At 41.8% G+C, this 13,591-nt stretch overlaps 1 protein-coding gene across 4 annotated transcripts; it reads right to left on the reverse strand.

Annotated features, from left to right (window-relative positions):
• Window positions 1-2,653: 2,653 nt before the first annotated feature.
• On the reverse strand, window positions 2,654-13,439 carry TXNDC9 (thioredoxin domain containing 9). 4 transcript variants are annotated; one of them, XM_040547223.1, is made up of 6 exons: window positions 13,131-13,439; window positions 12,678-12,751; window positions 11,286-11,502; window positions 9,030-9,148; window positions 6,408-6,662; window positions 2,654-4,171 (listed from the first exon to the last, which is right to left on the reverse strand). In XM_040547223.1, the coding sequence occupies exons 3-6, from the start codon at window positions 11,472-11,474 to the stop codon at window positions 4,054-4,056; spliced, it is 681 nt and encodes a 226-aa protein (XP_040403157.1). In that variant the 5' UTR covers window positions 11,475-11,502; window positions 12,678-12,751; window positions 13,131-13,439; the 3' UTR covers window positions 2,654-4,053. The 4 variants fall into 4 exon arrangements, with proteins under 4 accessions (XP_040403157.1, XP_040403074.1, XP_040403321.1 ...); XM_040547140.1 differs by having other exon boundaries at window positions 13,098-13,431; XM_040547387.1 differs by lacking the exon at window positions 13,131-13,439 and adding an exon at window positions 12,968-13,100.
• Window positions 13,440-13,591: the final 152 nt, after the last annotated feature.

Here is a 13,591-nt window from a genome sequence, read left to right on the forward strand (position 1 = left end):
TATTTCAGGTAGCTCAACCCCTGGCTGTAATAGCCAGTCGAAAAAACATAGCCTTAGAGTATGCATTGCACGGGATCTCTAAAAGCAGGTTTTCTTACTACCCCCTTTTCAACAAAAAGCATCAAGTATCTGTCAGCGTACACACCCTTGAAATTAGTTCACCAAATTTGAACTTTTTATTTTGTGATGGTTTTGTACTACTTTAGCCTGTTTGATGTGTTAGCTTAAATGGATGAAAAGGGTATGAGCATACATCCCCTTTCTCACATCTGATACAGAATGGGACTCTCCAGGGGATGGATAAAAAGGAGCGTCTGGGAGACTGGAACATCCAAGATCACCACAGTCGTATTTGTGAGAGTTAACATTGAAGGCTCCCCAAGAACAAAGGATCAAGCTAGACCTTCAGAGCAACGATTTGCTCAGATGTGGAGGAACTATTTACCTATTTATCTATTTACTCTTTAAAAGAGGGATCAAGAGCAACACCCAATAATATCAAATATGCTCCTATTCCAATTCCCAGAGGCTTTTAAACTCAGGAATATAATCCTGACTCTCTAGCTGTTGGATACAGCTACTCTAAAAAGACGGATCAACCAACTACTGACAGAAAATCCCTTCAGAAAAAGCAGAGTACAGCTATTGAGTATGCAATGAGTCCAGAAGCCAGATTATTTTTGCATCAATTTGATGTGTGCACGCATACATGTAGACGTGTGTGTAAGACGAAAACGGCAGCGTCAACATTCTGGTTGTTCAAAACCTGAATTTCCTATAGAAATTTCTATAGAAAAGTATTCCTTTTGGAACTTCCAGAAGGAAAATAGCACAACGTGGATAACTTGGAACACAGGACTGGAAGGCATCAATTCATCAGTCTGCCTTCCTCAGTGGCCTCTATCACAAACACGGGGGTCCCAACCTACCGGGGGTCTGAGAGCAGCTGCTAATTTGTTACCTGCTCCAGAGCTTGCATCTCATCCAACCTCTTTCAAGGTCTGAACTTCTCCACGCTTCCCAAATCCCAAAGCTCCATTTAATTTTTGGGTGGATTCCTCACTCAGAGCATCCCAAGCACAACGTGGGCTCAGTTGAGGATCAGCGCACAGACAAGTTCACATCACCTGGCATTAAGAGCTGAGCAGCGCCGACCTTGGTCAGTTGTTATTTTCCCCATGCATTAAGGATTACTTCACGGAAGCATCAAGCACGGAGTCAAGCACTAATCACTGCTAATGTTACATGCTCGGTTCATGCTTAAGCCCCATAACTCCAAGGGCTGCATGTGAACATTTTCTCATCTCTTCATTGCGTAACACCCTTTCATGGCTGACACGTGCAGGCCAGGCACCATTTTGTGATTAGCCTGGGTTCAGGAGTCCCAGTTAGTCACGGCCTTACATACACCATCCTACAGCTGTAAGCAACTAATGACACACAACCCCTGCCTTTTCTAGATATCGTGTGTCCTCAATGCCTTTTTTTGTCAGCTTTATTGCCACTACATCACTGTTGACAAAGCCAAGCTTCGTGATTTTCAAGTTTGTGCAGCTGACATTTTGTTAAATTAATGTTCTTTGTATTGTTTCCTCTTCTAGCTTGCTGAAGCATGTCTTAGTATCATGGACATTTCAATATTTAATCTGTACCTCTGTACCTCCTGAGCTTCACCTCAGAAGAAAAAAATTGTTCCTCAATACCCAAACTAAAAGAATTTTCCACATTTTAAAGAATCTCTACATCTCACCCAAAACAAAATCAATGGATTTGGATTGTTTATATCTATATCATAGTATGCAGATCAAGAATGGAAAACTCACCAAGAGGACCATTCAGTGACAGTTTAAATCTTCATTCAAGACAGAAAGGGGAGAAAGCAGATGTAAAAGTAAAGATCTGAAGCAGGCAGATCCATCTATAAGGCTGCTACTTCAAAAAAAGTTTAAACTAATTAGTATACACTCAACCCCCCCTTTTATCATATTCCTGTGGACTCCTTGTATCAGCACAGGAGCGTGTGTGGCCCTACTAGAAGCCAGAAGAAGGAACAGTTCGAATTGAAGATTAACCTAGAAAAAAAATCAACTTGAACTGCCATGAAACCACTGCCTCCAACTAGCATTTGCACCAAGGTTGTAATCGGACTGTTCACACATGGAACTGAGTAACCTTTAACACCACAATATGTCAGAAACCTAACAAGCTACTGCCTAAATGCATTTCCAGAGAGAATGCAACAATTTTAAACATGATTTAATATTCCCACAGCCTAGACAATGTAATTAGGGCTCAGAGATAAGTCCTGCTAAGGCACTCCTAGCAAGACTGTTAGAATATTAGTTCCCTAAATTTAATTCCATGCAACCAGACGCAAAAAAGAACACTTACTTGTTCATTTAGAGTTTCTGCACTGAAAATGAGATCAACTTGAAGCAAGCCTACTTCCAGCTTCTAGTACACTAACATGTGGCTGCATACATCCTAAGCTGATTGCTTTCTCAAAGCGATGCCTTAATGTTAGACAGAATTGTTCGTAGCTTACTAGAAACCTAGAAAGAGCATGTGCAACTTTTTGACAGACCCTTATTAAAAGAAAGTGACCCACAGCACCTAGACGACTTTATTTGAAAGGATGCAAAAGTCAACATTAGAATTAAAATAATTTTATTTCAATGTACATGAACTGAAATAAAATAGAATTATTGTTATTTTTAAACTTAGAGTAATATTGCTGGGCTGGCCCAATCACAAGAACTCTCCCACTACAAGGCAGCAAGAGTAACTAGACCCAGTTTATCATTTTTTGGGCCAACTGGATTCCAAGTACTACCGCTAAAGGGTCCTCCAGCACACAGCAAACTCTGTTTTTGAAAACTAAGACAAGTCATCAACACTTCGCCTAGGCAGAAGCTCTAAGTTGTGTTCCAAGGAAGATCTCCCTTGAAAATCCCATCCATTACTGAAGAAACGGTACACAGCATGCTGCGCTATATCTAACAGATCAAGGCTTCTCCCGAACGCTTTTCTCTAGCCTACCCTCTTGTACAAAGCATCTGCTGTAAAATTCACACGTTCAAAACCACAGAATCATACAAACCTGCAAACAAGGCTGTGTTCAATATGCTTGTTGCTATGTGCTATTACCCGCTGTATCAGCTTTTACATGCGGCATACGTAGATGGCAAAAGGGCATTTCTCTTGACCACCGATTTCAGAAGTTATGTCTGTTTTTACAACTTATAGTGCAATATAATTAAAGTTACTCAATGTCATGATATGGCACCATAAGGTAAGCAATCTTCGTTAAAATGCACAATTCCTGCTGCTAATAATTTGCAGTGCTTTTACCAATAACAAGTAATAAGATTAAAGTAAACTGGAAAAGGAACTGATAGAGAAAATTATCAGAAGTGTCTGTTGTTCCTTTAATGAAGAAAACCAGAAAAAAAGGGAATTGTCAGATTCAAGGAGAACGATAGGAAACAGTTCTTCACACAACACACTTAAATTGTGGATTCCTTGCCATATGAGGTGGATGCTAAGAAGATGCAATGAGGACTTCAAAAGATTTCTTTTTATCCAGCAAATGCTTTCAGATACGGAGCTCCCCAAGCCACAGACTGCTCAAAGTACATTCTGGGGAAGCATCGCTATCTGCTCACCCTTTTTTTTTTTTTTCCCCCCCTCTCTTCCTTGTGCATCTGCTTTTGGCCACTGAGCCTGGATATTAGGCCGGATGGACCTTTGGTCTGTCTTGGTACAGTTTTTTCTAACAGTTACTTCACAACGCTTCATAAATGTACTCTCAGACAAAGTTCATCATTTGCAACATATTTAGATAGGACTTAGATTGTTGAATTACAAATGACCTCCAAAAGAGGAAAAAAAAATATTTAAGCTTTCTTCTGATATGACCCAGTTGTATAAAACTGTATAGAAAAGTGAACATTATGTGCAGATGTAGTGAAAAAGCAATAAGCTTTATAAAAAACATTCTTAAAAATGTACCAAGCATAAACAAAAGATGATTTACAAATACATTTAACTATTCTAGTCGTCATCAGAATCTGAATCATATTTCTTCCCTCTGATGGTCTTCTTCTCCAACTTTGTAAAGCTTGTTCCAAATTTCTTCTGGTTTTGAAAAGGTGGCTCCATCAGGTTTCCACTAGAGGAAGAGAGTAAGAGGTATCGATTAAAGCCATATTTTTGCAGACAGAAAGCAGCATCTCTGACTACTTGTTCCTCCAAAAAAAAAAAAGAAAAACCACAAAACACTAAGAGAATACAAACCCTACTCCCTAAAGCCACCCTAAGAAGCACTTTGGGATGACTAGCACAGCACATTCTGTGTGTTGCAGAAGGGCCTGGAAAACAACAGCTAAGACAGGAATGTGAGTGTATACAGCACTTGTGATCAGAGCTCTGCAGAAAAAAAATGTCTGAAAGGGCTTTTTGTGGAAAACCCATCACTCTAAGGACAGACATTCATCTTATTAAACAATAAACAGGGAATTACACAGAGGCTTTTTACAACCAAGGAAGAGACAAAAGTACAAAAGAAAATAAACCAGGAAGAGACTGTGGAATAAAAACAGAGTCAAAAATGGGTTTTGTAGCACCAGAAGACACTTTGGTCCACTTCTGCCTAGGCCAGATACAGCAACGTCCTTATCTGACACTGGTGGGGCGCAGCTGGTGGGGCATGGAGGGACCCGCACCTTGTTGCTAAGTGCTGTTCCCCACGTTCACATAAAGCTGGAGGTCCCACATCTCCTACAGCAGGGGTGTGCAAGAGGGGGGTCCCCCGCCTCGCTTAGGGTATACGTGCTTTTAACTCACATGACCTGTGAGGGGCTTGCATCTCGATGTCAGAGAGTGAGCAATTAGAACCTTCTGGAATTAGCTACAGAAGGGTGGTGGGAAATTGCTTATTAACACTTTGTAGATAACACGTTGCTGATATTGATCCTAAATACACAGTTCACTGATTGTTAGTTAATAACATGTCAGTAATTAGCCAATATACCACTTGAATCCTGATTTTGCTGAGATGATGTGACCTGAACAGTTCTGAACAGTTTTTTTCCTCTTAAATACAATATATCCTTTCACCATCTGCTCTCCCACAGACTGAAGGAAACAAAAACAAGCAAAAAAAAGAAAAAAAAAAACAACAAAAAATTGTTTCTAGACTCTAAGAAGGAACTCCAGAGAACACATACAAGAATGATCTGGGCTGTACAGATATCATGGCTCACTTTGCAAAACCAGGGTACCAAACCGAGGATGTAAAAACCAAACCAAACCAAAACAAAAAACCCAAACAACTCTTTCACTAGGAGCAGAATACACAGTACGATCAGTCTGGTACGAAGTAAAATTATGTAGTGAGCCGATGTACTAAAATTTAACAAATTCAGTGCAGCTTAGTTCAATTTCACTGAATTATTTCTCCCATAAAAGGATGTTGCTGTTTAGAATAAATATCCAGACTGCCTTTGATTCCGCTGTGTTTGCTCGATACTGAACTGCTAAGTGGGATTACAACTTGTTTTGAATTATAAATTCCCACTTCACTCATCTGAAGTTCAACAGCTAATTAGGTCTTTTCCTTTAAGATTTAACAATGCCTCTTGTCAAAATTTGGGGAATAACCATTGAAATAAACTACATAAGTATATAAACTATACAGACAAATATAAAATAGAATAAAAATATAAATAAAAAACCAAGGACACTCAAAACAAAAATGAAGACTAACCTAAAAAAGATAAAGATAACATTTAACAAGACTGGAAAGCAAAGCAGAAAGTGCTGTATCATTTTCCAGAAAAGTTAGGCTATTGTGACCTTTTGCTGCCTTGTGTACTGAAGTCTTAAATGCGGGCAGTTATAATGATTATCTTGTACTGCCAAAAAAATAATTTATTTGCACTTTTTTATACTGTCCATTGGAAAAAAAGTCATATGCAGTATGGATTAAGATGCCTCTTAAGTACAACCTACAGTTTTCACTTAAGGGGATTACAATGCTCAAGCTTGACTGTATTGCAAGCGTGACATCTAAGCTGCTGTAGAAAGGATTACATTAGACATGTGGCTGGGCCAGGCCTTATCAAAGGAGTGTAGCTACCCTAAATACCTCACAGCAGGAACTGTGTTTGTTTTTTATTCCTGTACAAAAAAGATATTATAGTGATCGTTATTAACATCTCAGTATGTTGCCAAAGAGATACTCTTTTCTTTCCCTTGCCAAAGTACGCAGAATAAATAACTGGACTGAACTCACTTGTGTCTTAAAGCATATAACACATCAAAGTTACAAACTTTGAGATTCATCTGTCTGCAAGTACCTTCTCCTCGCACTGTATCTGAAAATAAACCAATCACGAAACAATTACCTGTAATTAATTATGTCTGCACAGCCTAGTCTCCACTCCAAGGTCTCTGTAGTGAAGTCATCCGTGTTACCGAGATCAGTGAAGCCAACAACATAGTCTTGCGATTTTCCATCTTTTATTAGTGCTAGAGTGGGGATTACTTTAATGCGCAGTCTCTCACATAAGAAAGGAGATTTTTCTGCGTTTAATTTCAAGAATTTTGTCTCAACATGTTTTTTTGCCAATACGGTCAAATGCTTGTCCATTATTTGACACCTGTCGAAAGAAACAAAACATATAAAATGTTAGACTCAATAAGCTGAAGAACATGTGCTTTACAGCAAGTTAAAGAACTGTAAAGAGCTATTTCTATCATGTTACTTCCTCAGATATGACCTTTGCAATTAAAAATTTAGTCCCAAGAGAAGCCGTGTTTTGAAGGTAGACAGATTTAATAACTAATAGAATAACGCCCTGGAGCACCTTTAACGCACAATTACACCTTGCATTTCTCTTGTTTCTTCCTAATTACACCACCCATGCACCTCACAGCCTCTCTCATTTCTTGAGGCCTCCATTTATCGATGGAATTTCCCTCTGACTTCTATTCTTCCTGCTTCAGCTCCACTGACTGTGAGCTGGGACAATAACTCTGCAACAAACTTCACAAAAGTACTCTGCACGTTACAGAGCTTTGTATTTTTTTTAGTCACTGCCTCCACAGCTGAGATGCAGTAACTTGCTGCACAGAAGAAATTATTTTCAGAGTGCTTCAATACTGCCATAAGCAAATATTTCACTTTTCTGTTAAAACGTAGTAAGAATGAACATAAAATTATTGTTTCTCAGTTAAAGGACAGTAACATGAGCTGCTCAAAATAATTGTCAGATGGCAGAGATCTGTAGGCTTGTCATCTTTGAGTGGCATGGCTTAGCTGCACAAACTCTGTGATGTGGCTGTCCTTTAACTAAAAGGGAAGGCTGAGTAGATCAGAAAGCTGGAATGGGCAAGGATGAAAGCAACTTGATACTGCAGTTGGTAAACCTGACACACCAGCTTCAAGCTGAGCTGGTTGTCACCACTACACATTTCACAAAGAACTTTCTCTTAAGTTCCTCCTCCTGTCTGAGTCCACAGGCTTCATTGGTTCAGAAAAACCAAACACCCCAAACCTGTTCTAAGCTAATTATTTGCACAGATATTCTTTCAACTTTGAGTAAAAGCTAGCTGAATACAATTGCTTCAGATATTTTGAATTGTAGAATGGTTTTGGTTGGAAGACCATCTAATTTCAGCCCCCCCGCCATGGGCAGGGGCACCTCCCACCAGACCAGGTTGCCCAAAGCCCCATCCAGCCTGGCCTTGAACACCTCCAGGGATGGGGCATCCACAGCTTCTCTGGGCAACCTGTGCCAGGGCCCCACCACCCTCTGAGTGAAGAATTTCCTCCTAACATCTAATTTAAATCTCTTCTCTTTCAATTTAAAACTATTACCCCTTGTGCTATCGCTAAATGCCCTGACACAGAGTCCCTCCCCAGCTTTTCTGTAGGCCCCCTTTAGGTACTGGAAGGCCAGTGTAAGATCTCCCAGGAGCCTTTTCTTCTCCAGGCTGAACAGCCCCAGCTCCCTCAGCCTGTCTTCATTCATAACAGAGCAGCTCCAGCCCTCTGATCATCTTCGTGGCCCTTCTCTGGACCCACTCCAACAGCTCCATGTCCTTCTTACGTTAGGGGCCCCAGAGCTGAATGCAGTGTTCCAGGTGAGGTCTCACAAGAAAGCTCTCTCAAAAATAAACTCTCTACTTATGAGAGTCAAAAATTTAACTTAGAAGACACATAAGCCTCACTGCATAATCTGGATTTGACCTCTTTCAATTTCTCACATTGAAGCTGTTTCAGTTTATGTTCCGTAAATCAGAGAAAACAACTTGGGAAAAAAAAATAGGACAACCGGCTCCTCCTTCAACAAACAGCTCTATTTTGCAATTGCATTTTAACAGAAGACGTTGAGATAAACCCACCCAGGAATAGCCTACAACCCAGAACTTCTGAAATTCTTCCAAGGAAGTGGGAGATCTTATTTTAGGTTCCTATTTTGAGTCAAGACATAGATCTAGGTCTCTCACACCCTAAAGAAGTGACATAATCACAAAGGTACAGGCCCAAAGGGAAAGAGCTGATTGGTATCCACAAATCCTTTCAAAGTCAAAACGTTGAATATTGAAGATGCCTAGACAGGTTTTTGTTTACATTTTGATTTTTGGTTGCCAGAACTGTCCAGAATATCTCCATCTGGAATAACCAAAGTGATCTTTTTGAAGTTGCTATGGTCACTAAATTTAGAGCTGGCTCCCTCAAGCTAAATCAATAATGAACCACAGCAATCTCTCAAACGCTGTCAAAGAAGTTACGCATTTTTATTCTAATCAACTATGCAAGAGGGTTTTAATCCTTGTCAAATCATGTCAACTTTAGTTGGAATCATAAAAAGCTTTCAGAGGGAAGCAAGAATTGGAAAAAAGAAAATCAAGGAATTTGCATGCTTCTAAAAATCTGTATTTACCTGTGAGATTTGAAAAAAGGTGTTTTTTGTAGACATCTATAAACAAAAGGTTTCTTGAACATAGCTTATTTACCATACCTGAAAGTTGTATCTCTATAGAAATGGCAAACCACATTTTTACTTTCTTTGACTTCTTGGAAAAAGTCTCTCTCACTTGGGATTTCTCTGTACTCCCCATGTCCTTTTGAAAGCCACTCCTTACGGAAAAGGAAAGGAAATAATTAGTATTTAGTTAGTTAGTCCTGCATCTGTCATGCCAGCTCTACAGCTTTTAAGAAAAAAAGGGAGGGGGCTTCAGTGAAAACCCATTTCATACAGTAATAGTTAGAAACAAATTAGGCAAAGGTCTCTAGGCCAGTTGCTTCTTTCTCAATAGCAGGCAGGTGGCTGAGCACCTTTCTTGTTTGCAAATACAAGTTTTGTACAGAGTTGCTGACATTTCTGCAGCGCAGCTTCCCGGTAAGATTAGACTAGTTCAAAGAGAAAACTGAAAACAAAGTTGTCAGAATTTGAAAACTGTAGACCTACAACTTGGGCCACTCTAAAATGTTTTTGCACCCTAAAAGAACTTGTCTAAAACTGATTCAAGTTATAACAGCTATTATTTCTTTTCTTTCTCTTTATGAAAAAAATAGGGAGAAATAAGCCTACAAAAACACGATGCTTACCTACTGAATACAGACTGAAAGTATCTTACTAAGAGCCAGGCTTCCAGAAAATCTGACAACACAAGCATGCATACCCGTTACTCACAAAGGGAAGGGAGAAACAGAAATTCACGAGCGAACGTTTACAGGCAATTTCAAACCTGCTCAACTAAATGTGCAAATACAGTTTGGGAAAAGATGAGCTCCTAGATTTTCAAGGCATGCAGTTAAGAAAAAAAAGCAACAAAAACAGCTGCCATGATACAGAAAATTATACTGTATTAAAACTCATACAGACTAAGCTAAATGATTAAGAGGGAAGCATGACAAAAACATGACGAGAACATGACATTTCAGCTTTCAATGCAAAAAACCCACCATTCTTGATCTTGCAGTTGTGTGTTAGAGAGAAAAAAAAAAGGGGGGGGGAGCTCCTAGCAAATCAAAAATTTCCTGTAGACTAAATTACAACAGAACAAAGCATTTCCTGAACATTTTAACATGAACGTTGGCAGAAATTACGTGAAGAACTTATAATGATGCAAATCACGCACTGACTTATGCTTCAACAGTGGATAAGTTAATTTTCCTGCACATTGTTATTCCAGAAGAGCGTGGGGCATCTTCCTCCTTTTACAGAGCAGTATCCTACTTCAAATTCGAAAATGCACGGGAACAATGAGGTGAAATCAACTAGCACGAAGATTTTTTTACATGAGAACTAACACATTAACATCTAGAGAACGTCCAAGCGCTACGACTTTTGAAAAAGGACAACACTGGAGCCAAATATGAACTGAACCTCTGAAGACATGCAAGCAGTGTGACACCTTCTCTACTTCCATCTTTAGAGAATCAAAGCAAATAACTCTGCCTCTCCTGCAGCATCCCAACCACGCAGCAACATTTAACTGCGTTCCCATTCGAAAGCACGGCATTAGCCACCACAGCCAAAACATCTCCTTTCAACCCAGTCACCTCCCCCTTGTCCCTATTTCTTTGTTTAGATTTGCATGAAGTTAAGAAACCTATGGCTTCCCTATTTAGAATTTAGCTCTCACACCATATGTTACCAAAGCTTTCTTTTCAGGAAGAACCATCTATGCTCGAGGAGACTTTTGGGGGAGCATGAGGACTACAATTTAGCCAGATATACCAGGAACCAAAGCAGAATTCCTCTCTGCAAGAAAAAATAACCAGTCATACACAGCCAACATTTCATTGGAGTAGAAGAGTGGGACAAAGTTCCACCCTAGAACAAAAAAAGACCCTGAATCTTTCTTCCGCAAAATACCTTAGAAAAGAACAGGCACCACCTACATGCCTTAACTAAGATTCTCCAGAATTCAGAAGTATAAGGTACCAAAAAGGCTTACGATTCGGCTGTCTGTGAGGCTTATGATTTCAGATGACAACATTCAGTGAATAACAACACACTGAAATCTCTGTATTAGACTCTTGTCCTGTCCTTATTGTAAGATAATCACAGAGCTTCCTTTCTCCTGCTGAAAACCACAAGGCAAGCACACATGGACAGAGATCTGCTTTCCCGAATAGCTTAAAATTAACAAGCACAGAAGGGTGAAGAAAGAGAAGAAAACACTTAGGTCACATGTACAGTTCCCCTAGGATTTCCAAAAACTGTTATGTTTTGCACATCAGGAGTCTATATTAGTAGAAGACTTACCTGTTTCTGCTGCTTGGCCTTTTTCAGTGCTTCAAGCCTCCTTTGTTTAAGGCGTTCCAATTCATCTTCATCCATTTGGTCCAGCTTCTGCATTTCAGCATCCAGATGTTCTTCTACTACCTTGGTGGTCTGAAGTATTTCATTCTCCAGAACTTTCTGGAGAATTTCAACAGATGTATCAGCAGCCATCTTTAAGCGTAAAGCGATCCTTTGAGATCTGTGAAAAGAGCAATACACAGAATTTACGTGTAAAGACTTTTTAATTTAAAGCCTGATCTCTCTTACATGCATTGTACAGAAGCAAAATGCAATGCTGTTTAAAAGATTGCAGCACATGGATATGTTCGGTATTGAAACCCCCTTCAGAGTACCAACAAGGACTCCAGCCAGGTCCTATTCTCTCCACCCCAGGGCCAGGTACCGACAGTGCACAGGAACCTGGAATCACTAATCAATATAAAGAAGTAAAATTAACAAGTTCCAAAGGAACAGACATCCTGAGCCACATCCGTGTACCTTTAATTAATACTGGGAAACTAAAAGATGCAGTCAGAAAGCTCCATCCTTCTGGGAGAAAGAGATGTCTTAGAATTAAGTCTAAGTAGTGTTCAGCATATGTTTTCACTAGTTTAAATGCATTAAGTACCTGATGTGTATTAACATATTTGAATTAATGCTCCTCTCTCCTTTGCTAAAAGGAAGGGTACTCAACAGCAACCGCCTTAGGCAAACACGCTGCTTCAATTAATACAAGAAGACTGCAATTGCAAGCACCACCTTATGGCAGCCAGGGAAAGGATTTAAAAAACCCCAAAAGCCACTACCTAATTGCTTTGTGAAGAAATGCAGCTAAAATCATTTCCTCTAAAACTCCCCCGTCCAAATGCTTCAAAAGGCAGAAAATATCGAGGCTGGGGGTGCTCGAAGAGCTGGGAGAACAAAACTGATTGTTCTCCTGAATAATTTTTCACGTTACGCTACAAAAAACTGTCAATGTAATGAGTGACAGCTTTACAATGGAAACACAAGGACAGTGCACAACGACCCTAATCGGATTCTTTAGCTGCTGGCCACTGAGTTGATGCACCAGATTTGGGTTCTAGAATACTCTCAGCAATATTTTAAAATAGCCAAACTACCAGAACCATTGACTTTGTAAACACCTTGCATAGAGAGGCAAGAACCCATTTTAAGTCGTGATGGGCAGGGTACCAGCACCATGGCAGTACTCCAAGTTTAATGCAATGTCAGCAGCATTGCATTAATGCCCCACTCCACACACACCACAGGCAGACCTGCTCTGGTCTGCAGCACCTTATCTCGGGTCTCTGTTAGCGTTTCCTTTGTCTTTCTTGTATTTTTAAAGAATAGAAGGATAGTAAAAAAACTTACCGGCACGGCTCACAGTCCACTAGGTCTTCAGGAAAGGCACGAACACTGCTTGGACGGGGTTAGGAAGGCGTATCCTGAAACAAGCAGCAAGGAAAAAGGGAAATCAGACCCTCCAGTCTCCACTACGGCCTGAGAGCTCCCGGCTCTCCCAGCCGCGCCACCGGGGCGGTGACCCCCGCTCCTCCCACAACACCCACACCGCCGCCGGGCCCCGTCCCGACCCTCCCAAGGCGCAGTCGCCCACCCCGGAGCCCCCCGGGATCCCCACAGGGGGGCGGCGGGGCCGGTACCGGCGCAGGCGCCGCAGGGCCGTGACGAACAACGGCTGCCCACGGGGGGCGCGGCCCCTTAGCCCCAAATAGCTCCCTGCCGGCCCCATGAGGGGCTTTTTTGCCCTCCCCGGCCCCCACCGCCCCTCACCTCAGTGCCAGATCCGCCACCGCCCCGCCTCACCTCAGCCGCGCCGGTCGCGCCCTGCCAGAGTCTCGCGAGAGCCAGCGAGGGGCGGGACAATCCCCCCTCCCCGCACTGCCATTGGTCGAGGCGGCTGCCGCTCCTGCCGAGGGCGGCCAGCGCGCGTGCGCGGCGCTTCGTGAGGGGGGCGGCGGCGGCGGCGGCGGCCGTTGGGCGGCCGTTAACGGCCGCGGCGGGGTGTGAGGGGGCCCCCCGCTGCCGCGCGCGGCCCTTCCCCGGGGCAGGGTGTGTGGAGCGGCCCCGAGGTAAGGGTGGCCGCGGGGGCCGCGGCTGCGGAAGAGCGGCGGGTGTGTGAGAAACGGGGGTATTAAAAATGATTAAAAAGAATAATAATTAAAAAAAAAAAAGTTTTGTGCTTTTTTTTTTATTGTTTCCTGGAACTCCGCGCGGTGCGGCGGGGAGATAAGCTCCCCGGCGGCTGGGGCTGATAAGAGAGGGGA

This window comes from Cygnus olor, chromosome 1 (genome assembly GCF_009769625.2).
Source record: "Cygnus olor isolate bCygOlo1 chromosome 1, bCygOlo1.pri.v2, whole genome shotgun sequence".
Lineage (NCBI taxonomy): Eukaryota > Metazoa > Chordata > Aves > Anseriformes > Anatidae > Cygnus > Cygnus olor.